General features: G+C 38.9%; 1 protein-coding gene across 1 annotated transcript in view; it reads right to left on the bottom strand.

The window, feature by feature from the left end:
- Window positions 1-22,718, bottom strand: part of Sptlc3 (serine palmitoyltransferase long chain base subunit 3) — a 116,367-nt gene extending 93,649 nt beyond the window's left edge. Inside the window, exon 1 of the mRNA XM_059261511.1 lies at window positions 22,304-22,718. Coding sequence (XP_059117494.1) covers window positions 22,304-22,420 — 117 coding nt within the window. The 5' untranslated portion in view covers window positions 22,421-22,718. The remainder of the gene's footprint in view (window positions 1-22,303) is intronic.
- Window positions 22,719-24,410: the final 1,692 nt, after the last annotated feature.

Genomic DNA, 24,410 nt, shown 5'->3' with positions numbered 1-24,410 from the left:
AACACACACACACACACACACATATAAGATACCACATATACACAAACTATGGGTGAAGAGATGATTTTTATGCAGCGGTGTGACAATATATCATTTTAAAGTTCAGTTAGTAAAGAACTTGAGATCAGTAAAGAAATGAGAAAACATACAAAGAGTAAGGAAGAGCTGGCAAGAGAAACTGTCTGTGGGAAGGACCCAGATGTTAGATTTAGCAAAGATGTCAATGCATCTCAGAAGAAAAATAAAGCTCTTTGGGATAAAAACAAGTGATTTCAGATAGTAATTTCAAACCAACCCCCCCCTCCCCCCGGCAAAAGAACCACAGAAAGCAAAATGTCACTATAAAATTAAGAACATATATACATATCACAACTCTGTTCAAAATGCCAAAAGAAGACAAGATGAAAGAAATAAAAAAAAAGCATGATGACAGTGTCTCACCAAATAAAAGACTCAGTAGAGAAATAGGTATAAGATAATGGAGCAGCTGGGCCTGTTGACATGTAATCCGGAACTTGGGAGACTGAGGCAGAAGGATTATGAATTCAAGCTAGTGATGGATTTAAAGGGAGACCCTCTCGGAAAGATGTGTAAAAATTGCAATAAAAAATTGTCAAGGAGACTCATCAGTATATTTAAATTGAAAGTCAAAAGAGTCAGGAAATGTTGGTAAAGAATTTTTACAAACCAAAGCCCCAAACCCACAGAGGTAAAGAAAATTAAAGGGAATTGACCAGAGCCTCTGGAAAAATGTGAGATATCATTTAAGACAGAAACATTTACCTAATCTGAGAGGAAAGGGGATAGATGGAAAAATACTAGTAAAATATGAGAATATTGGCTGAAAACTCACCCAATTTTGATGATATATATTGGATTCATATTTAGATGCTTATTTCTACCTAAAATAAGATATAAAGCAAATAGATCCACCACATAAATGTTATAGTAAAAATGTGAGTGATAGAGATGAAGAGCACATCATATCACATCCTAGGGACCACAGTGAGGTGGACACTCTCCTTTTAGCAGACATGATGGTGTCCTGAAGGCAACATATTCAAAACATAGAAAGACTAGTAATTGTGGGTTGGAAAAGGCATGCTTGAAAAGTGATTGTAAAATAAAGATACTACAAGAGAAACAATAACTGGGAGAATTTATGAATAGAATAATCTCTTGAAAGGAACCCAAAGAAAGTTCTTCAGTCTTGGGGAAGTGGTGGAGACAGGAAGGAGTGAAAGGAGGGGAGGAGATGGTTGGGATATATTGTTACGAGAAGAATAAAATAAATAAATAAAATGTAAAAAAGTATTAAACAGCAATTCAAATACAGTAATCTCCACCCCCAAGAACAAGGGAAATACCATTATATAATTATGAAAATGTAATCTGTACATTTTTGGTCTTTTTTTCTAGTAAATGATTTTAAATGACATTATGCAATATAATAGTTCAAGCTTATTATTGAAGCTGTTGTTGGACGAATACTAAATAATATTGGTGTAGAGGACTTAGATATGAATGAATCTACGTTAGAGTAAGGAAATGATTCAAGGTGTCAGTAAGAGCCCACAGGAACTGATGAGTGGAAAAAGAAATGGTAAATGAGTATTGATAAAATTAACACATCTCTGTCTCTCTCTAGCTCTGTCCATGTATCTATACATTATATACACACATGCATATATTAATAATACATATACATTATTTAGGTTTTATCCTTTTCTCTAACCTGTTCAAAAGGTTATTTAATGTAATAATTATGATAGTCTGAATTTGTCAAGCATATCAATGTAACATTAGAACAATAAGAGTACAGAAAGAAGAAAGATTGTATTAAAAGAACAGTTCTGTATCTCATTGGGTTTGCATATGTATAAAAATGAAGTATATTTTGACAAGATATATGTATATATACTTATATATATATTATACACACATATATACATATATATTTATTTTTGGAGCACTGAGTCTTGAACACAGGATCCTACACGCAGTAGGTAGGTGCTCTACCACTGAGCTACATTGCCAACCCTATATATTTATGTTAAGCACCAAAAAAAACTAAGAAAACTGAAGAATACAAGGAGAACCAGTAAGATAATAAAAATATCACACTGGAGCATTCACTTAATGCAAAAGGAAGCATTAAAGTTAGACTAGATACAAGACACCCAGAAAGCAAAGCAAAGCAAAGCAAACAAAAAACTGGCAGACATAAACCTAATGATTCTTATTTTTTTTAATTTAACTTTTTTATTGATTCTTTGGGAGTTTCACATCATGTATCCCAGTTCTGCTCACCTCCTAGTACCCCCATATTCTTCCCTCACCCCTGCAGCACTCCCTCACAAAAGAAAACAAAACGAAGTAAGCAAGCAAATAAACAAAAACAAGAACAACAACAAAAAAAACAAAACGAAACAAAAACAACAAAAAGTTTCTTTGTTTCTCCTTCTTTCCCGCATCTCCAACAACTCTTCATTCATCCTGGTGGCTTTGGGGGCCTCCGTGTGATCTGTTTTACCCTTTTGTCCTATCAGCTTTACTAGCAAATGTTCATTACAATGAGTCACTGATCTGGTTCAAGGCCTCTGGTTTCTGGTACACCGTCCTCACTGAATCTTCACCAGAACTCCTCTGGGATATCCTGTGGTCACCCCGAATCTTGGAGATCCTGCGGGTATCGTTCCATAGGACCAGTCCCTTCACAAGCTCCAGTAGCTCCTAGATGAGGTAGATGCCCGGTGGGTCAACCCAAGGCCCTGCTGTGGGTCAACTGGGGCTGCCCTCCTCAGGCGAAGGGGCGGAGTCAGCTCCCTCAAGTCCATTCCTGTGGTGAGGGATAGGGCCAGCTCTCTTGCTATAGTGTCTAGGAAAGGCAAGGCCAGCTTTCCCAGGTCCAGCGAAGGGCTGGGGGGCTCAGCATGGCCCTCTGATTTCATATGGTTCCTAAGGCCTCCTGATGTGACACAGACCACAAACATTAACACAGATCCCAGCTGCGCTGCACCACAGACCCAGACAAGGCCCTCGGTAGCAGCTTGTGCCCAGATATCTTGGCTCTGGGTGGAAATGTGTCCACAGGACACCACCAAGGCTTCAGGTTGAGGCCCCAACCCTGGGCTTCTATGTGACTTTTGGTGACAATATGGGACTCGGACTTCAGCACAGATACCAGCCGCGGTAGGACTCAGGACCCAGACATGGTCCTTGGCAGCAGCGTGGTCTGGATGTCACCAATGCCCCAGGTGGCAGTGCAGGCCACTCAGATTGGCACAGGCCCCAGCTGACATGGCCCTTACCTGCAGCTCTGGCCTAGAGGTCACCATGACATTAAGTAGCAGCACAGGCGACTCAGATCTGTATGCATCCTGGCCCTCGGACACCAACCTAGACTCAGATGGCTGATCTGACCCTGGGTATCCTCAAGGCCCTAGGTGATTCTTGTCACGTAGTAAAAGTGAATGGAGGAAGCAGTCCCATTAAGTGACAGTATCAAGCTGGATACAAGAAAAGTGAAATCCAGCTATTCGCTACAGAAACACAGATTCACAGTTGGAAATAAACTGATAGAGTGGAAAAGTCTGTATCATGAGAAAAGCCTCCATCAGAAAGCTGTGATGCAGCACTCATTGACTTCAGAGCTGAATTGTCCTTAGAAATAGGCAGCATTTTGTTTTATTGTAAAGAATTATTTTGTAGAGCTGGAGAGATGACTCAGAGGTTAAGAGCGCAGGCTGCTCTTCCAGAGGTCCTGAGTTCAGTTCCTAGCAACCATATGGTGGCTTTCACCCATCTATAGTGAGGTCTGGTGCCCTCTTCTGGTGTACAGGTGTACATGCAGGCAAAACACTATATACATAAATAAATTTAAAAAAGAAAAGCATTATATTGTAGCAGTAAAATGGCAATCCACTAGGAAATGCAACAATGACAAGCATATGCACTGCTAAAAAATCCACAAATACATGAAACAGAGCCTGAGAGAAATGAAGGAATAGAAAATTCTACAATAATAGTCGGAATTCAGTGTTCTGTTCTTGATAACCAATAAAACAGCAGACGTCTATAGGATTCTTCTCCCCCAAACCAGAAAAATACACATTTTCTCAAGAGCATGTACAAGCTAGCTATAAAACAAACCCCCATAAATTTAAAATAATTGGAATAATGCAGTGTATATTTTCTCCAACTACAATGAAATTAAAAATAAATAATAAAAAATGAAGAATTTATAAATACATTGAAATGAAACAACATATTTCCAAATTGTGATGTGTAACATGAATCTTAAAAGGTCTTATTAATGGAAAAAAAAACCTACAGCCAGATATTTGGGTGAAAGCTGAAAGATCAGAGAAGCAGAACAGCCAGCCACTAGTTCTTACCTCTTTGAAATCCTCAGTCTAAAGATAGTGAGTTCCTGTTTCCTCATGCCTCATATACCTTTCTCCACCCAGACATCACTTCCTGGGATTAAAGGAGTGTGTGCTTCCCAATACTGGGATTAAAGGTGTATGTCACCACTGCCTGGCTCTGTTTCCAGTGTGGCCTTGAACTCACAGAAATCCAGAGTGATAGGATTAAGGGTGTGTGCCATCAATGTTTGGCCTCTATGTCTAATCTAATGGCTGTCTCTGTCCTCTGATCCCCAGATAAGTTTTATTGGGTTGCACAATATATCATCACAAGAATAGGTCAGAGAAGAAATCAAAAGAAGTTAGAAAACAATTTGAAATCAATAAATGTGAAGGCATACAACCACAACCACACTTATTGGATGTAACTAAGCAGTGCTTTGTGTGAGATGTATAGCTCTGGTGTGTACGTCAGAAAAGAAATATCTCAGCTCAATAATCTGTCACTTTACCTAAGACACTGGGAAAAGTAGAATAAACTAAGTTAAAGCAAATAGAAAAAAAAGGAGAAAAAATACAATGAGACCTAAATAGGCAATAGAGAATTTAGTTCTTCAAATGGCACAAACCTTTAATCCTAGCACTGGGGGTGGGAGGCAGAGGCACGTGGATTGCTATGAGTTCCCTGGTTTAGAGAGTAAGTTCTATACAGCCAAGGCTACACAAAGAAACCCTATCTTTAAAAAAGAAAAAAGAAAAACAAAAAAACAAAAAAACAAAAAAAAAATGATGACTGATCATGAGAATACTAAAACAACAACAACAACAACAAAAAAACAAAGTCAGGAAGGAATGAGACATTACTGCTGACTGTACAAAGAGAACTATTCTGAGGTGGTATCATGGGTAACTATATGTTAACACAACAGAGCATTCATGAAATGAATACATTATAAGGAAGACTTTGATACAAAATCTGATTCATAAGGAAAAATCTAAACAGACCCATAGCAAATAAAAACACCAAATTACTGATTTAAGACTTCTAAAATGACCAAACCCAGCTGATGTCACTGTTAAATTCAACCAAACATTTAACAGGTAATGGATATCAATTCTTCTTAAATAATTCTAAAATACTAAAGAAAAAGAAACTGCTAAATTTATTAAGAAAGCCAATGTTATCCTTGGTACAGCCAATATTATCAAAGGTATAGACCTCTGTCAAGCTATAGACTAGTATCTCAAATGTTTTGTTGAAAATTATTTATAAAACCATGTGGCAGGTAGCACATTTATAACAGGTAGCAAACCATAACATATTTATCATATGCTCTACATTTTCGGGCTTTCCTTGAAATCATCGTTAGAACTGGCATGTCACAGACTGAGGCTATCAGGAGCTGGGTATGCATAGAGGGTGGGAGGTTGAGGGATTGGAAGCCCTACAATTCTTGATCAATTTGTTGAGTCACTGAATCTACAAAGCAAAGGATTACTCAATTTGAGACTTCTCCATATGTAAGAATGATAAAAATCATTTAAAATCTATCCATATTTGAGTTTTCCATTACTTATAACTGATAGTATCCCATTAAATTAGCACCTAACCCTTAGTGAGAAGGGCAGAACTAATAGTCATGCTGGACACAGATGTACTCATCTCAGTGATTTAGACTGGTAATGAGCACTCCCTTCCAACTGCCAAGAATAAATTACTGCTAGCATTTTAAACATTGATCACGCCCAATGGAAGATATATTCCAAATAGCCCTTTCTTCAACAGAATTCCCCACATCAAACAGCTGAATATCTGATTGATTCAAAGACTGCTATTTTTCTCTTCTAAAATACTGTCACATGTGAAGCTGATATTGCTGAAGGCATATGAATGGCATAACACTGAAGACTGTAGCAGTGGGATGATGTAAGAATGATCAGTGTATACAGTTCTACCTTACTTGGCAGAGCCTTAAGTGCAACTTAAATGGCATTGCTTAAGACTTGAATTCCCGTAAGTTGTCTGGAAATTTGGGGAGATAAGTAGTTGCCTCTCCATCTTCCCTTATCTATTTTCCATCCTATATCCAACCAACCTTAGATAAAAAATAATTTTTAAAAGTGTACCTGAACTTTTAAAGCATGAACAACCATTATTCTTTGTCACTGTTCTCTAAACAATACACCATAAAGACATTTACATAGCCTTTATATTTACTAGGTATAATAATTAATCTAAAGTGGTATTAAGCAATTGGAGAACATGTATAGGTTATATAAAATCACATAGCACTTTATATAATATCAGTAAAGAGACTTGAATATCAGTAGAGTTTGCTATCTTTGATTGGTCCTGGAAACAACCCAACATGGCTACTAAGTAATGAATGTATTTATGCAATAGCATTGTGTCATATATTTTACAGATAAAAAAACATTTAAAATACTTTATTCATCCTTGTGTCTCAGGCTAACTAGTCATTCAGAAATAAAAGAGTTGTTAAATACTTATTTTCTACCTGCTTATTACTAATACACAAAAATTCAATTGTTTTATACATTAATTTTTAAATTGAAAACATTTTTTTCATACAATATATTCTGATTACCAGTTCCCCTTTCCAAACTCCTCTCACATCCCCCCTCTACATACTAGAAATAAACAGGTAGAAAATAAAAATTTAACAAATACTATTTAAGGTAAAAACCAAACAAATTGTAATGTAGAATAGTGGATTATATAATGAGGACAAAAAATAGATTCAATCAAATAGACTCTGTAGTTCATTTACATAGTTTGTAAATATTAACTTTGTAATGATTACAGAGGTATCATGGTGTTGTTGTAAGACTAGGATAACCTGAGTGAAAAAGAGTTCCAGGAGTTTTCTGTCCTGTTTTTGTATCTCTTCTGAAATCTATTTTTTTTCAAAATACAAAGTACCTAGAAATTATATATAACTAAATAAGAAATAAGAGAGCTGCTTCTGTTTACATTATGTTGTCTGATTCCTTGTGTGAACAGTCACATTTAATAAGGCCTTGTAGACATAACACTTTTCTGGTAATATTAATTTTGAGCTTTAAGATGCCTGGTATAATTAGTCACTATTGTTGGAAACTTTTTGAAGACTCTGAAATATGGGGATATTTCACTTGATAAAATCTAAGCAAAGCCTCTCATTCAGTAGATCCCAGTAGGATGGTTGGAGTAAAGGAAGAGGTGCTCAGCAACCTGGAGTTTAAATCACTAAGATATTTTAATATGTAAGATAATACAAAATAAAACTTAATTTTTATACTGTACCAAAATTCTGGCATCAATTATCTCTATCATGTTTTGTTATTATTCTTTTACTTTTATTTTAAACTCAACTAAGCCTCAATAGGTATTTGTTACTTAATGCTCTGCCAGAGCCAGGTGGAATGAATCACAGATATAAGAGAAATGTTGAGGTTACTGTGGAAATACAGAGAAAGATGATGTAACATTGTCTAGAAGAGGGAGCAAATGTTTCATCAACCAGGGAACAATTGACCAAGGTTTTGAATGATGAGCCAAGAAGATAAAGGCATGTAGCACTGGGTGGAGAAAAAGATCCCAAGAGAGAATTGAGAGCTTCAGGAGATATGTGCATCCCTTTACCTCTAGACTGCTGCTTTCACCATCTTGGTGGACTTTTTAGTTCATCTCGAGTCCCCAAGTTCTTTATTCTGCAATGGCCAGAGAACTTCCTAGTCCTATTACTGACATAATATTCATTCTAGTATTTCCAAAGTGCTACCTCCAGAAATCATGAATCAATATGATATTTCAAAGAGTACTCCAGTTTTCCCAACTCCTGAGGACTCCTGGGGTGTAAAAACTGTGATGAGAGCCAGGGGAGGCATCTACCTGCTCATCACTGTATCTCTATCATCATTCGCTGACTGGATCAGCTGTTTAAGTGCTATAATTATATCAAAGCTAAAAGCAATTTAACTTTGTGGAAAATGGCAGATTTCTACCCTCCCTGTGTCGTGCCTGAGTTGTCTTTGGGAATTACTTTTCCCCATTAAACTAAAGAGTTTAGCAAGAGGATGATGCCCTGCCAGACTCTGCTCCTCCATGGTCTAAGGCAGAAATGGAAGGTTTTACATGTAGTTTTTATTTTGAGAAAGTAAAAGAAATGTATTTACTTCTGACAGATACAATTTTACAATATCAATCTTTAGTAGTTTTTAAAAATTAGCATACAAGCCGAGCCATGGTGGCACATGCCTTTAATCCCAGCACTTGGGAGGCAGAGCCAGGCAGATCTCTGCAAGTTCAAGGCCAGCCTGGTCTACAGAGCGAGTTCCAGGACAGGCATCAAAGCTACACAGAGAAACCCTGTCTCAAAAAAAACCAAAACCAAAAACCAATAATAATAATAATAATAATAATAATAATAATAATGAACAATAAAAAAATTAGTATACAAAGTAATGAGTTTTATTGTAGCATTTTTACATATACTTCACATTTGTTTACTCTCCTTTGCTCCCCTCCTCTGTTCCACCTGCTCCCTTCCTTGTGGTCCCCTTCCTCTTCCTCAGAAGTATCTCATGAATTTGCTCACTCTTTTCCCCATCTTTGAATCTCTTTTGACAGTTTTATGTCCCCCTTATAGTTTTATGATATCAGTTGTGAAACTGAGGTTAAAGACATCTGAAATTGTAGGTATTGCTTTAACAGTCACTGACTGATTATAATCCCAGGTCTTTGTTTCTGTTTGTTTGCTTGTTTTTAAGGAACCTACTTCCCAGGTAAGACCTTGCACTAGATGTCAAGAAACCAGGACTCATACTGGTGATAGCTTGATGGAAGTAGCAGCCTGGTAAGCTGCTGTTCCTCCTTTTTGGTAAGAGAAAAGATGAGTGGAACTGTGAAGACTTCTAACCTCAAAATGCCTCTCACTAGCTGGATTATCCCACAGACAAAAATGAAAGTAGCTCTTTGCTGTGGGATGGTCTGTATGTCAAATGTGTTGCTGATTGGTCAATAAATAAATCACTGATTGGCCAGTGGCCAGGCAGGAAGTATAGGCGGGACTAACAGAGAAGAGAATTGGAACAGGAAGGCAGGGAGAGACACTGCCATCTGCCGCCATGATAAGCAGCATGTGAAGATGCCGGTAAACCATGAGCCATGTGGCAAGGTATAGATTTATGGAAACGGATTAATTTAAGATATAAGAACAGTTAGCAAGAAGCCTGCCACAGCCATACAGTTTATAAGCAATATAAGTCTCTGTGTTTACTTGGTTGGGTCTGAGTGGCTGTGGGAGTGGCGGGTGACAGAGATTTGTCCTGACTGTGGGCAAGGCAGGAAAACTCTAGCTACAGCTCTTGATCACATTGGAATTATGGCTCAACAACAGGGTAGTTTCTCTGGTTGAAAACCAGCAGGTGAACCCTTCCTTTACCTGGACTACCTTTACCTATACAGTTGCTAATCTGTATATTGGTTCTCATGTTAGAGAGTAAATACTTCTATGTTAAGAAGTTGAAAAGCCTCCAAAGTCAAATGGCCTTAGGAAAATGTACCTAGTAAAACTAATCTGAAGACAGTGTAGGTCAAAAGTCACTGAGAGATATACTTTATATTTGTGTATTTCATTGTAAATTTTACCTCAAATAAAAAAGAACTATTGACAAATATTGAAGTCCAGTTCTTGGTACACATGCTGAATAGTTTAGGGACAAAGTATAATGACTCTACAACTTCTTTGAAATGCACAATATATGTGGATTTATGAATGAATAGAGGGATAGATAAATGAGTAGATTTACAATAGAATATAACAAAATATCTGTTGTAGAATGTAAGTGATAGATATGTGAGCATTTCTTGTAGTATTTTTAAAAACATTCCATAAGTTTGCAAATATTTATAATGAAATGCTGTAGTTAAAAAGCTTTTGTCTAGTGATAAAAATATTGATGCAGGGACAGCCTGTCCATGGAACTAGATGTTTAGCCAGGCAACTTTGCTAAGATTATTTTCTCATCTATAAAATGGGCACAACAACACTTTAATCCCATTTGGTTATTTGAAGACTGAATAAATTATTATTAGCAAAGTTCTTAATTACAGGGCAATGTAAAAGTTTATTAGTTAAAATCTTTGACAATGATTTTGTGTATGAGTCATTGATGGCAAAATAGACTGAACTGACTTTTCTTAGGTTTCAGATTCTGAGGAATGAAGAATTTATTAGCACCTGATGACAAGCCCACATGGCTGAGGGTTTAGCCAGCTTCTTCCTAATCCAGGCATAGTTTATCTTCTTCTAAGAGGCAGTAAGACTCATATCGACACAAATGAATTACATTTCATTTCTATCTTCAGATTGTCCTACTTTTAAAAGCTTGATTCTTCCCAGGTTTGGAATATAGCACAAGTACTGTCTGGATCCCACACAAAAATGTCTGGTACCCTGGTACCTGGCCATCCCAAAAAAAAAAAAAAAAAAAAAAAAAAGATCTAGTGACATGTGATTTTTACAAAGATGGTATCTTTCCTCTCTTCCTCCCTCCCACCCTTCCTCCTTCCCTTCCTCCCTCCTTCTGTCTCCTCCCACCCTTCCTCTTCCCTCCCTCTTCCTCCCTCCCTCCCTCCCTCCCTCCCTCCTTCCCTCCCACCTTCCTCTATTTATCTTCCTTTCTCTGATAGATTCCCACTCTGTAGGTCTGACTGGCCTTGAAATTCTGACTCTCAGATCTCTGTCTCTTATGTACCAGGTTATAGGTGTGGGCTACCACACCCAGTTGAAGAAGATGCTCATTAATCATCATGTACTCCAACAAAGGTCATAAATATTATAGCATAATTAATAACAGGCTGTAAACTTTGACAGTTGGAATGAATTCTATGTATCACACAATCACACAGCAGAGATTTTTTTTTTAAAAAAAATTCAGTCCTAAAGAAGCAATAGTGCTTACTGTTCTTGCAGAGCATATGAATTTGATTCCAGTGTCAGGCAACTCACAGGTTCCAGGTGATCTGATGCTCTCTTCTGCACTGCACCTTTACACACATACACACACACACACACACACACACACACACACACACACACACACACAGAGAGAGAGAGAGAGAGAGAGAGAGAGAGAGAGAGAGAGAGAGAGAGAGAGAGAAAGAGAGAGAGAGAGAGAGAGAGAGATGGGGGAAGAGAAAGAAGAATTGAATATAAATGGATAGAATGAAAGAGGAAAAATCATGAATGATACCTAGATTTTGGTTTGAGCCACAAGAAGGACAGAGTTTTTTTATTGAGAAGAGAAGGGCCATAACCAGAGCAAGTTTGAGCAATGGAGACAGGAGTATCAGGAACTCAGTTGTTTATAAGTTAACATTAAGAACATTTTGACCATCTAAGGCCAGAGATTAAATAGGGAGTCAAGTGTGTTTGCGTGTGTGTAACAGTTGTTGTAAAAACCTGTTGGGAGGCCCTGCTGGTCAGAAGTTGAGGTTTACCATGGCCTGGCAGATCTCTCCAAGCTCGGCAACATGGAGGACTCCCTTCCGCCAAGTAGGGGCTTCCTGCTCCCTACCTAACCTTATCTGGAAGATGTCTCTAGGTCTGAATGCCTGACTTGCCTCAAGGATGTTGCTTGACATAGTTCCCAGGAAATGCTTTTCCCCCTTGCCCACATGATAATTAGGTAAATGCTCTAGTCATTTTGATAGGGCCGTGCTTCCACTAATCCAGCTATATGAAAGGAGCATGGCACTTAATGCAAATTAAGGTTTATCCCAAGGTTTCCCAATCCTATATATTTCCTATACTGTGGAATAAAGTTGAGTTGTCTCACTGAAGTCATCTCCTGGAGGACTATTTCCATCGTATACACAGTGGTCTGATCCTGTTCCCTGATTCTACTCCCTCCACCCTTATGGACCAGTGGCCAACAATCCCCTGGGAGTAGCTCTGCCAAATGACAGATTTCCAAATGGTGGTTGTTTTAAATGTAGTGATGTTTTATGAATCAGCAATAAGAACTGGACATGGGGGTATTCTATTTGTTTAAAAATGCAGAGAGAGATCATTCTTTCATAACCAATTTCTGTACTTATACTTAGATTTTGAGGAGTTTGTTTTGATCACCCATTGCTCTCCAAGGAAAAAGGAGACTCACAAATACCTACTGTAGGTATGGTGAGAAGACAAGGTCAGATTATCCTGAAAGATAGACAGCACTGTGAGAGCCAATGATACCATTGGAAAAGGGAAAAGATGCAAGGGTTGACTGTGGTGGTATTGTGTTCCCCAAAATATTGTGCACGCTAATAAACTTATCTGGGGTCAGAGACAGAATAGCCACAATATTAAACATAGAGGATAGGCAGTGGTAGCACATGCCTTTAATCCTAGCATTCCAGAGGCAGAAATCCATGTGTTCAAGGATACAGCCAAACATGGTGATTCACGCCTTTAATCCCAGGGAATGGTGGTAGAAAGCAGAAAGGTATATAAGGCATGAGGACCAGAAACTAGAAGCATTTCAGGCTTTTGAGCAGCACAGTTCAGCTGAGAGCCATTCGGATATGAGGACACAGAGGCTTCCAGTCTGAGGAAACAGGATCAGCTGAGAAGTTGGCCAGGTGAGGTTAGCTGTGGCTTGTTCTGTCTCTCTGATCTTCCAGTGTTCACTTCAATAACTGGCCTCAGGTTTGATCTTATTAATAAGAACTTTTAAGATTCCTGCTACAGTTGACCCTTGGGTTGCCATTGTTTGTAGGTCAAAGACATGATCAGGAAACAAGAAAAGAAACTAGAAAGAAGTAGTTATTGACAAAAGAGGAAAATCAAGGGCCTCATGTCCTAGAAGCCAATAGAAGGAATGTCTTTAGGAAGATATGTACCAGTGTGTTTTTCATTACTTATTGCAAACTTGAAGTTGAGTATTTACAAAGAGTTTATTTTACTGACAGTCTTGGAGGCCAAGTCTCCAAACAACAGAGTATTGGCCCTGGCAAGGGTTTCCTTGAATTCATTACCTTGTGGAAAAGAGCAAGAGATCACATATAGACAAAGAGAGTTACTCAGGGACTGGATTCACTCTTGTGACTTCCTCTCATGAGAACTAACTCAGGGTCTCACAAGAACTACCTGCATTATTTCTAAGGGCAGTCTCTAGTTATCTAATGACTTTTCATTAAGCTTAGCTCTTGAAAGTCCTTTCACCTTGGTGCCACCATACTGAGTACCAAGGCTTTAACATGTGAGCTCTTGGAGAAAATACTCAGTCAATATTCAGACCATAGTAAGGGGGAGTGAATATTTGTGACAAATACTGCTGGTAAGCCAAACAATGTGAAGATTGATAACTTTCCACTGGATGAAGGAATTCAGAGTTTAATCTGGAATTTATTGAGCTCCTACTATATACCAGACATTGCCAAGTACACTCCTATGTAGCAGTAGAGGGGAAAAGGTTGATGGCTAAGCTTAATAAATAATATTGAGCATCACTATAGATAGTAAAAGAAATGAATGTACTAAGGACATTTAATGGTGTATGGAGACAATCTCAAGAATTCTAGCTTGTGTATTCCAGATCAGATGTTAATATAACAACCCAGGAAGGTGAAGATGGAAAGATCATTTACTGCCTTTCCAGGCTTATATAGATTTTGTATGGAATAATTTTGAGTTGCTGTATTTGGATTTTGTACCCAGGTACATGTCTAGTTTAAAAGTTAAGCACATGATCTTTTATACTAAACAAAATAAAGCTGAAAAAAATAAGGCAAATGTTTATTTATAGCCTGAGGAAAGGCATCATGGCCAAAACTTGAGAGTAATGGGTGATCAAAACAAACTCCTCAAAAAGTGTAAGTACAGAAATTGATTATGAAAGAATGACCTCTCCCTGCAATTTTAAACAAATAGAATACCCCCATGTCCAGTTCTTATTGATGATTCATAAAACATCACTACATTTAAAACAACCACCACTTGGAAATCTATCATTTGGCAGAGCTCAGATGGGACACAAGAATCAGTTGGAAGAGACAGGCTCCAAGGAGAGTGGAGCCACCATGAAGCTAGCTCACCCCCATGGTGGGCGAGGTAGTGAGGCAGGTCAGCTAAGAACGCAGTAGAGACAGTCTCTTCTTACCACTTGGGCTTCACCTTATCTACTTGGATTCCTGCTAAGCACGCTACCTAAGTTCCAAGAGTAACAGTTCTGTTAAGACTGCATTCACTCTCTAAGACTTCTTGAGCTGAGTCTCAGAAGTCCCAGGTTGCCCCTTAGTCATTCTGTATTAGCTATGTAAGCCATTAGGTCAAGTCTAGATTCCAGGGGAACAGCATGAGATTCTATATCTCAATGGGAAATGTCAGAAAAAATTTATATTCACCATTCATTTATTGTGTCACCTGTTATTTACTGATAGCAGTCTTTTCAGAAAATATTGCACATAGTGAGCTCTATGTCTACAGAGAAGTTATGCACCCTGCAGCAGCTTCTGAAAGGGACAGGCATTCTAAACTACCAGGAAACTTACCTCTATGGCTCCCTATGTGCTTAACTCTGTGTCCACATGGCTCAAGGTCACAAAGGTATCTCTGTTCTTTATTCTGAATTGTTTAAAGTGAAACATGGAGTTGAATAAATAGTTCACTGCCTTGGTGTGTCTGTGGTTGGACAGTGTTGTATATACAAAGCTCTAATATGTGAGTTTGAAGTTATCTGTGAAAATGACCTCACATTTTTAATTGAGTACCAAATAGCAAGGACAAAGCAACCCATAATATCCATAATCCATACTAACACTACCCTTTAATGTTGAATGCCAAGGGCCTCTTCACAGTGGGGGTAATAAATCTCACTCCTACTGCTGTTTTGTGTTTAGAGAGGCAGTGTGAGTTAGGGAACACAGTCTTGTGATTAAGGATTGGGCAAACCTAATTTCCAAACTTTGTTTTAATTGTTATAAGCTGGTGATCTTGATTAAGCTTTCTGTTTCCTCACTACTGAAGCAACTCCAGTAGAAACAAAGTGAGAGGGTGGATACAAGGCTCTTAGAATGCCAGGTGCTTTGAAAGAGCTCAATTCATGTTGGGCAGTATTATGGTTATTATTTTCTTGGTTACCTTTAACACTACAGAATAATGTACAGTAGGAAGGACAGCAGGGTGTTCTTGGATTCTGTGCTTACAATGGAAGCACAAGCCCTTTCAGGTGAGTGGCTCATGGTACAGTTTCTTCCTAACTCTAATGACCTTGAGAAGTTACTTAAGTTCTTAGCACCTCAGTTTCCTTATCTATACAAAAAATGGAAACAAATATCAGTTTAGCATTATTGCCATGAGAAGCAAGTGAGGCAAAGTATGTTAAATGACTGACACTAAGCAGTGACTGACAATTTTGTTTGTTAGCCTTACCATTGGTGCTGATCTAAATAACCAGATTCTTCAAACTACTTTCCAGCTTGACTTTGCACTTCAAAAACACAACTGAGAATGTGGGTCTTTGTTTCTTTGTGATTCTATGATATTCCCTCCTCCATTCACTTCTCAACTGCTTTATTTTATATATATATATATATATATCCTAATCTTATCTGTGGCATTAGATGTTTTCAATGTTGGGTTCTAAAATGTCCACATAGATTAAAATTTTTTCACTTTATGTTGTGAATTGTAAACATGTTCCTGGTCTGTAATATGTCTTTTGATGATTTTATAGTATTGTTTTTTTTTTTAAAATTTTGTTTTATCATTCAGAAAGAAATGTTTGACTTTTATACTCATAAGTTTTTAGACTTTCCTTTTGTGGATCTTGAATTTTTTTTTTATCTGTTTTGTTTTTCGAGACAGGATTCTACTATGTAGCTTTGGTTACACTGGGACTTGCTCTGTAGACCAGGCTGGCCTTGAACTCACAGAGATCCACCTGTCTCTGCCTCCTGAGTGCTGGGATTAAAGGCATATATCACTATGGCCCAGCTTGGATCTTGAATTTTATGCTATAATTATGATGACTTTCCCTATGTAAGTACTATTTTTAAAATACATATTATCCATTATTTTCATGTATAAATTTTATAATCTGTATGTTCTTTTGTTAATATAAAAGGCTCTAATTATTTCATGTATAACATAATGCTAATTATCCCTCATTATTATCCTTTCAAATAGTTTTTTTACTTATTTTCCCTTATTGTTTTTCCACATAATTTTAAAGTTATTTGTCTGGCTTAAGAGACATTCTATTCACATGAAATTTATAGACCACCATAGACTAAACTGGAAAATTTTCATCTTAACATTTCTATCAATATTATATGGATTTCTTCTTACTCTAGTTTTATTTTGTGGCTCTTGGAAGTATCTCTTTATTTTTTCATTTTTCTTTATTAAGAAATTTTCTACTCACTCCACATACTATCCACAACCCCCTCCTCTTCCCTCCTCCCACTCCCCAGCCCTCTTTCCCAAGCCACCCCGCAACCCTACATCCCCCAAATTGAGGTCTCCCATGGGGAGTCAGCAGAGCCCAGCACACTGAGCCTAGGCAGGTCCAAGCCTCTTCCCACTGCACCAAGACTGTGCAAGGTGTCACACCACAGGCACCGGATTCCAGAAGCCTGCCCATAGACCAGGGACAGATGCCGATCCCCCTGCCTTGGTGCTCCCCAAACGGTTTGAGTCAAACGACCATCTTCTGTATCCAGAGGGCCTAGTCCAGTCCCATGGGGGCTCCACAGCCACCAGTCCACAGTTCATGGGCTTCCACTAGTGTGGCCGGTCATCTCTGCACATCCTCCCATCATGATCTCGATGTCCCTCGCCAGCAGTATCTCTCCTCTCTCTCATCAATTGGATTCCTGGAGCTCAATCTGGTGCCTGGCTGTAGATCTCTGTATCTGCCTCCATCTGTCACTGGACAAAAGCTCTGTGATGACAGCTAGGTTATTTGCTAGGCTGGTCACCAGAGTAGACTGGTCCAGGCACCTTCTGGACCACTGCCAGCCGACCAAGGTGGGGTCAACCTTGTGGATTCCTGAGAGCCTCCCCAGCACCCTGCTTCTTCCTATTCCCATGATGTCCTCATCTATCATGGTATCTTCCCCCTTGCCCTCCCACTCTGTCCCTGTTCCAGCTTGACCCTCCCATTTCCCTATGTTCTCATCCCCCACTCCTTGCCTTCTGCCACCCCCTCTCCACCCAGTTCACTCATGTAGATCTCATCCACTTCTCCTTCACAGGATCATCCATGTGTCCCTCCTAGGGTCTTACCCTGTTAGCTAGCCTCTCTGGAGTTGTGGGTTGCAGTCTGGTCATCATTTCCCTCACATTTAGTATCCACTTATGAGTGAGTACATACTATGTTTATCTTAACACTACTTCTAAATTATTTTTTGCTTTAATTTTAAATCTATTCCTGTGTTCTTTATTTTGGTGCTATGGTAAAGGGCTTCCTCCCTTCAATTATATATATATACTTTAAAGATCTATTTATTTTTATTTTATGTTTATGAGTGTTTTGCTTTTATGCATGTAAGTGCACAGCACACATGCATGGTGCCTGTGGAGGCCAGAAGAGGGTGCCAGAGCTCCTGAAAATGGAGTTATGGGAGATTGTGAGCCACCATGTAGGTGCTGAGACTTGAACCCTGGTCCTCTAAAAGAAAGGCAAGTGTTCTTATCCACAGAGCCATCTCTACAATCCATCCCTTTGTTCATATTTTATTTTTTAAGTTTTCAGTGTCTTTTATGATGCTGTGTAAAGTTTTAAATTTTTTATATTGTTAAAAATTGCTGATCTTGTCATGGTTCTTCTCTGTTCCTTCTGCTTGAGTGCAAAGGTGAAAATCCATGGAAATGATATGGGATATATTTGTTTTCTTCTTTGCTAAATTCAGTGGGTAAGGTTCATATACATTACTTAATAGCATAATCCAGTCTTCTGTGGTGATTGCATTATAATTATCTAAATCTCAAGCATGGTCTACATAGCTCAGTGATTGGATACTTTTTCCTAAGATAGCGGTTGCAGTCCCTCTGATCCTTCCAATACCATTTACACCGTGACTGCACAGGCAGGAAGCACAGTCTTTATCCTCCCTTTGCTTCTGGGATCAAGTCCTTTCCTCTAATTTCTGACAGGTTCCTTATTGCCACCTGAGACTAGTTCCCTAGTATCCTTGTCTTTCAATATCTCGTGGAATGGTCTCCAACACTAGGTACAGAGTCACAGATGTTTCTGGTCTGCCCCTTTGATCTCTCTAACAGCCTATCACCCAACTACAAAGCTGCCTCCTGTAGCGATATTTTATTTGTGCTGAAATGTGGTAATATTTTATTTGTGCTTTAATAAATAAAATTTGCCTGGAGATCAGAGGACCTAGCAAGCCATTTTAAGTAAACAAAGAAGTCAAGCAGCAGTAGCACATGCCCTTAATCCTATCACTTAGCAGGCAGGATCTCTGTGTGTTCAAGGCCACACTAGGGAACAGAGCCAAGTGTGGTGACACACGACTTTAATCCCAGTACCAACTATAGAGTTCTGGAGGCCTGTACAGACATGAAGTGACAGAGCTGGCCAGGAAAAGGAAGTGATGTAGCTAGACAGAGAGCAAATAAGAAGGCAGAACAGCAAGACAATAAAGGCGTGGGTAGACAGGAAGTAACTCACATTTGGAAGCTGCAGAGTTGGTGAGGTAAGGTTGGCTGGTGGCTTTCCCTATTTCCCTGATCTCTAAGGCTTTTCACCCCTATATTTGGCTTTGTGTTTTTTATTTAATAAGACCATTTTAGAAATTCATCTACAAGCCTCCACATTCACAGGTATAGTAATAGTTATGAACAACTTTGTTGGTACAAATTTCCATGTTGATCAGTTTTTAATTATCAAAACAAAATGTCTGAAAATATAATTTTATCAAGATAAAAAATTATGAATGTAACAATTCTGGTTGTCCAAGGGTAGAATGCCAGTATTGGCTCAGGTCTGATGAGGATCTTGTGATATATGACATATTAATGGTGGGAATATATGGGAGAAGAAGGGATCACATCACCAGGAAGGAAGCAGGATTGAAGCTGGGCTCCTCAAATCCCTACTGGGGTCATGAGTACAACTAACCCAAGTATCTTCCATTAACCCTCACTTCTCAGGGACTCTCCATTTATTTCTGTTCTCATCACAAGAACTTGTCTGCATTATATCTGTGCCAGGAGATTTTATAAAGGATGAAATTAAGAATGAAGAACAAGCCAGGCAGTGGTGGTGCACGCCTTTAATCCCAGAACTTGGGAGGCAGAGGCAGGTGGATCTCTGTGAGTTTGAGGCCAGCCTGGCCTACAGTGTGAGTTCCAGGAAAGGCACAAAGCTACACAGAGAAACTCTGTCTCCAAAAAACAAAAAACAAAACAAAACAAAAAACAAAACAAACAAACAAAAAAAGAATGAAGAATAGCTTATGTTTGGGAAGAAACTTTTAAAACAATGAATTATTTAAGTTCTGCATTAACCGCTTTCAGTCAAAAATTTGAAAACTTTGCAACTGTTCAGAAGTAGAGTTCATAAAAAATAAGGGCATCATGAGCTCTCCAACCTTTACATGGATATGCCTGTGAGGCAGGAGGATCAGTTATCTTGGATAATAGTATTCTAGTAGACATAACAACACTGGACACATTTTAGAAGTAAACAAATAATGGACTTAATCAATGTGAAATCCTGTTTCAGTTTATCCCTGGGGCAAATAGGGCTTAAAGAGGAGAGAAAGGCAATAGGATTAAGGATCAGAAAAGCTCAAGAAGGAAACTAGATGATTTCCAAAGTGGAAAAGTTCTGGTTCCTGGTCAATTGTGAGGTTGGGCTGCTGATACTGGAATCACAGAATACACACCAAGCTACATTGGAACAAAGGGGAGGACATTCCCAAATTACTGCCTAACAGTGTTTACTTTTTGCTTGCTGTGCTGGGAAATCTTTTGCCAACATCCTATTACAGAGTAGTTGGTATGTGAAAGTGGTAAGTGTATTTCTGTGAGTAGGGGTTGAGGCACTGTCCCATAATACTTTAGTTCCATCAAAACATTTGAAAGATCACTGACCTCAGATGCCTACAAATTCTCATGGATTGCTTTTGCCAATAGGCAAGGCTGTTGGTTAAGACATAGCTTGCTGAGAGGCCCATGAGGTAAAAGTTTTACCAACGATCATGATAATAAAGACAAGTTTATTCATACTTTAGAGGGAGAAAATAGGTCCTTTTTGCTTCATTCTGTTATGAGCTCAGCAGAGTTTATTATTTCAGGGAAATATTTATTAAGACATAACTGAGGCTCTTAGTGGAAGCCAATTTCAACTTAGGAACATCTAAATATATCGTAGCAAACAGGATCTGGATGGCTCCTCAGAAAGAGCTGTCGGGAAAGGCCACAGCAGTGACATTGTGTACCTAAAGAAGCTCCCATCACTAAGTGTGTTATGGTCTTGTACAGTTACACTTATGTAGCTGCAGGGTCTGCCCTTACATAGGAATGGCTGTCTTATCTATTTACTCTTTTAGTTTCAAACACTAGAATGCAGTTATGAAACCAAGGTAAGTAAAGAAAAGGAAAACTCGTTTTGAAGGCATCTATGGTCAAATAAGATACCCAAGAATCAGAATAACCTAGGAGGTAAACAGTGGCTAGTGAAACAAGTACTTCAGGGACAAGGGGCATCTTAGCAATGATCTGAGTGTACGATGTGTGTGTAGTGCTGTGAGTTCTCTTATGCTCTTTCTCTACATCCTGCTCCAGCCTGAGATTTCTGGTAGATGCTTCACAATGTCTTTTGGAAAGAGATGGATACGTTTAGGGGACCATACCATTTTACCACACAAGCCAGGCTCATGAGTGCCTCTTGCACCTTCCAACTGGACATGCTAATTTGATTCACTGCGTGGAGGCCTGGCCCCAGCCAGCTCTCTCTGTTCTAGGTGCTTGGCACAACCTCACATTTCCCTCAGGCAGAGGTTGGCTCCCTAGGGTGACTGAACTAGGGGAGGATTGCATGGGGTTCCACACACAGCTTTGCCAATTCCCTACAGCAAGATTGCCTATCTGTCTATTCAAGTCTGTCCTCAAGGCAGGTTAGCTCACCTTGTGACTCAGACCAGAAAGTTCTGACATGATATGCAACACGCACAATTATTTTTCTTCAAGAACCTCACGGATCTGAGACATTAATTTTGAATATTTCATGAGTTTCTCTTTCCTAGCACATCCCTTCAAATACTTTGTAACAGCAGGGGGTCAAAAAGAGGGGGAAATGTGAAATGGAAATAACTGGAAAGTCTGTTTGAAAGATGCTGCTTTGCTTTCAGTGTGTAGGACACCCAAAGCTACACTTCCCGGAGTGGTTTTTAGAAAGGAATACTGGATGGTCAAATTTCAAAGAGAGACTCCAGCCTCTAATCAGGCTGGGGGCTGTGACAATGCTCTGCTAAACACCAAAAAGATCCTTTCAATTAGAAAGGCATTGCGTGTGCACCAGGGACAAGCGTTATCTACCCCATGATCGCAGCAAGATTTACCATCACTTCTGTTTTTCTTCTGAAGCATTGTGAGTGTAGCAAGTGTTTTGGTAGGCTAAAGAGTTTAGTTTTTCACAGTCTTGTCCCCCCAAATGCTCGAGAGAAAATGAAAAGTTTTCCAAGTCTGTATTTTAGAGAATCTTGGACCTTGTGATTCTGTATGCACCTTCTCTTTTCTAGAGACGAAATTCCCTTATAGCCACATCTAAGCTTTTAGCAACTACACATGACGAAATACTAGCTGAAGTGCAGAGTCAACACTGTAAAACATCTCCTGAGAGAAACTTTGAGAAAAGACTGCCTTAAAATGGGTTGCTATGAAAAATGCAGATTAAGGATGTAGGAGATAGCTTCTTACCTGGGCTTCTTTGGGGATTCCATTTTTCACACAGTCAGTGCTTTGCCATTTGCTGTGCTGAGTCTTGGGATTGTGGGCAGTCCCATTAGTAACAACACTACCCTTAGGATTGGCCATCGGTGGGAAGTGCTTGAGCCCAGCAGGTTCTCTTTCAGAGGTCTTCTGGAGCTTCAGTTTTCAAGTAGCTGAAGTGATGATATAAAGGACTTTGGGGCTGAGCCTTAAAGGAATCCTACCAGTCAGGCTTTTCCAGAAGAAGAACCACAGTCTATCTATTGACTGAATCTTTAGTGGTTACCTTTTACTAGGCTACTCCAGTGGCACTGTGGATTCCATGGCAACAAACCTGCTTCTGAAACTACAAAGAAGTTTGCCCTGTAAACTGCTCTCGGAGGCAGAGGAAAGCTGGAGACAGAAAATTCCAGGGACACACACTGAGGAGGCGGGCTGAGAGGTGGAGAGACTTTTAAAGACATACACAGCACACTTACAGAGTACACATTGCTGAAGGGCTGATTACAAAATTTTCTCCTTCTTTTATCATCCTCTCCCCTTCGCATTTAGTTATTTTTTCACTGTAAGCTAAGCTTATAAATCAAGATTTCTTTGTACTGGAAAATAACATTCATACTAGGGCTAAAGGGGCAAGGGACCAAAGAGTTGTTGTCTAATGGGTACAGAGTTTCAATTGGAGTGTGAGAAAAGCTTGTGTTCATGAGTCACTGAACAGAGATGAGGATATATGTAATGTCACTGAACTGTACAAGTAACAAGATTCAAGTCGTCAGTGTCCTAGCATGTTAAATGTTAAAATCACAGCAGCCATAATTATAATCCACATATAAACACATGCACCATACAACCATCAAAAAATTCAAGACAGACAGAAATCAGTAAAACAGAACATGCTAATTCTTACCAGAAATACATCATTTTTTTTAATCATATGACCTTAGAGGAGCCATTTACCTTCTCTATGTTTCAGTTTTTCTGCCTATAAAATGAGACAATATATTTGGTGAATTAGCATATGTAGAGCAGTAAGAAATGAAACTTGGATTTGAGTTGCCACTGACTCTTTTGTTGTGAGGCATATGGTGACCACAGGGTCCTAGTCCACAAATATCTCTGGCTTACTCATTACCCTTTATTCTTTCAATACAACAGCCATCAGAAGTCTGTTTCTTCCCTTGATCATCAAAGGGCACTGTGGTTTGTTGGGCAATACCAATCGTTTACAGCCCGTTGAGTATTTCTGAGCCTACCTTTGTGGTTTTCCTCTGTTGATATCAGAAAATCCTATCTGAAACTAAAGGCCTTAGGAGTAACATTCTAGGTGGCACACTCCTGTGATCCCACTATTGGGGAGCTAGTGGTATGATGATTGCTAGTTCTAGGCCAGTTTGACAGTTTGGAATACATAATGAGGTCCAGGCCAGATTGAACTACACATTGAGACCCTCTCCTAAGTTTTTTTTCTGTTTCTGTCTCCCCACCCTTCCCAGCACCATATTCTGATCTTCTCCTGAATGTTGAAACTGAACGTTCTGCTCTTGAGATGAGTCTCAGCAATTTAGCCTCCTTCCACAAAGCAACCCATAAACCCCAAAAATATATCCCCATGTTTGCTGTTTTGGAGCTCACCATCAAGTTCTCTGGTATACCCTGTGTGGTAGTAGACCATATGACTCTCTCAGGTGTCCTGTCCTGTACTTGGGAGGAGATATGCTCTACTAAGGGACTAAGAAGAAACTGAATATATAGGTCAGTTTCTTAACTGAGTATAAAATGAATAACATAAACCTTGGAATCCACCTTAAGTCTTTTATTCATCCATCAGAATGTAACCATGTCATATAAAGATATAATTTAATACACTTGTTATATTTTTCTTATTAATCTACTATGCTACTGTCTTTTAGCATAGAGATGTCAGTCATGAATCTTTGTGAACAAGGAGGGGATTGCTCTTTTTCCTGTCTTTACACAGAATCAAGACTGTTTGACACCAGGTACCTAAAAATGAAGTGCACTTATTGGGCCAATAGTACAAATGAATGAACAATCAAGCAAAGAAATAAAACAAAAATAAGAGGAAATAACATCT

This window comes from Peromyscus eremicus, chromosome 4 (genome assembly GCF_949786415.1).
Source record: "Peromyscus eremicus chromosome 4, PerEre_H2_v1, whole genome shotgun sequence".
Classification (NCBI taxonomy): domain Eukaryota; kingdom Metazoa; phylum Chordata; class Mammalia; order Rodentia; family Cricetidae; genus Peromyscus; species Peromyscus eremicus.
Note: the sequence above shows the minus strand (reverse complement) of the source record. Positions and strands in the feature narration are given on the sequence as shown.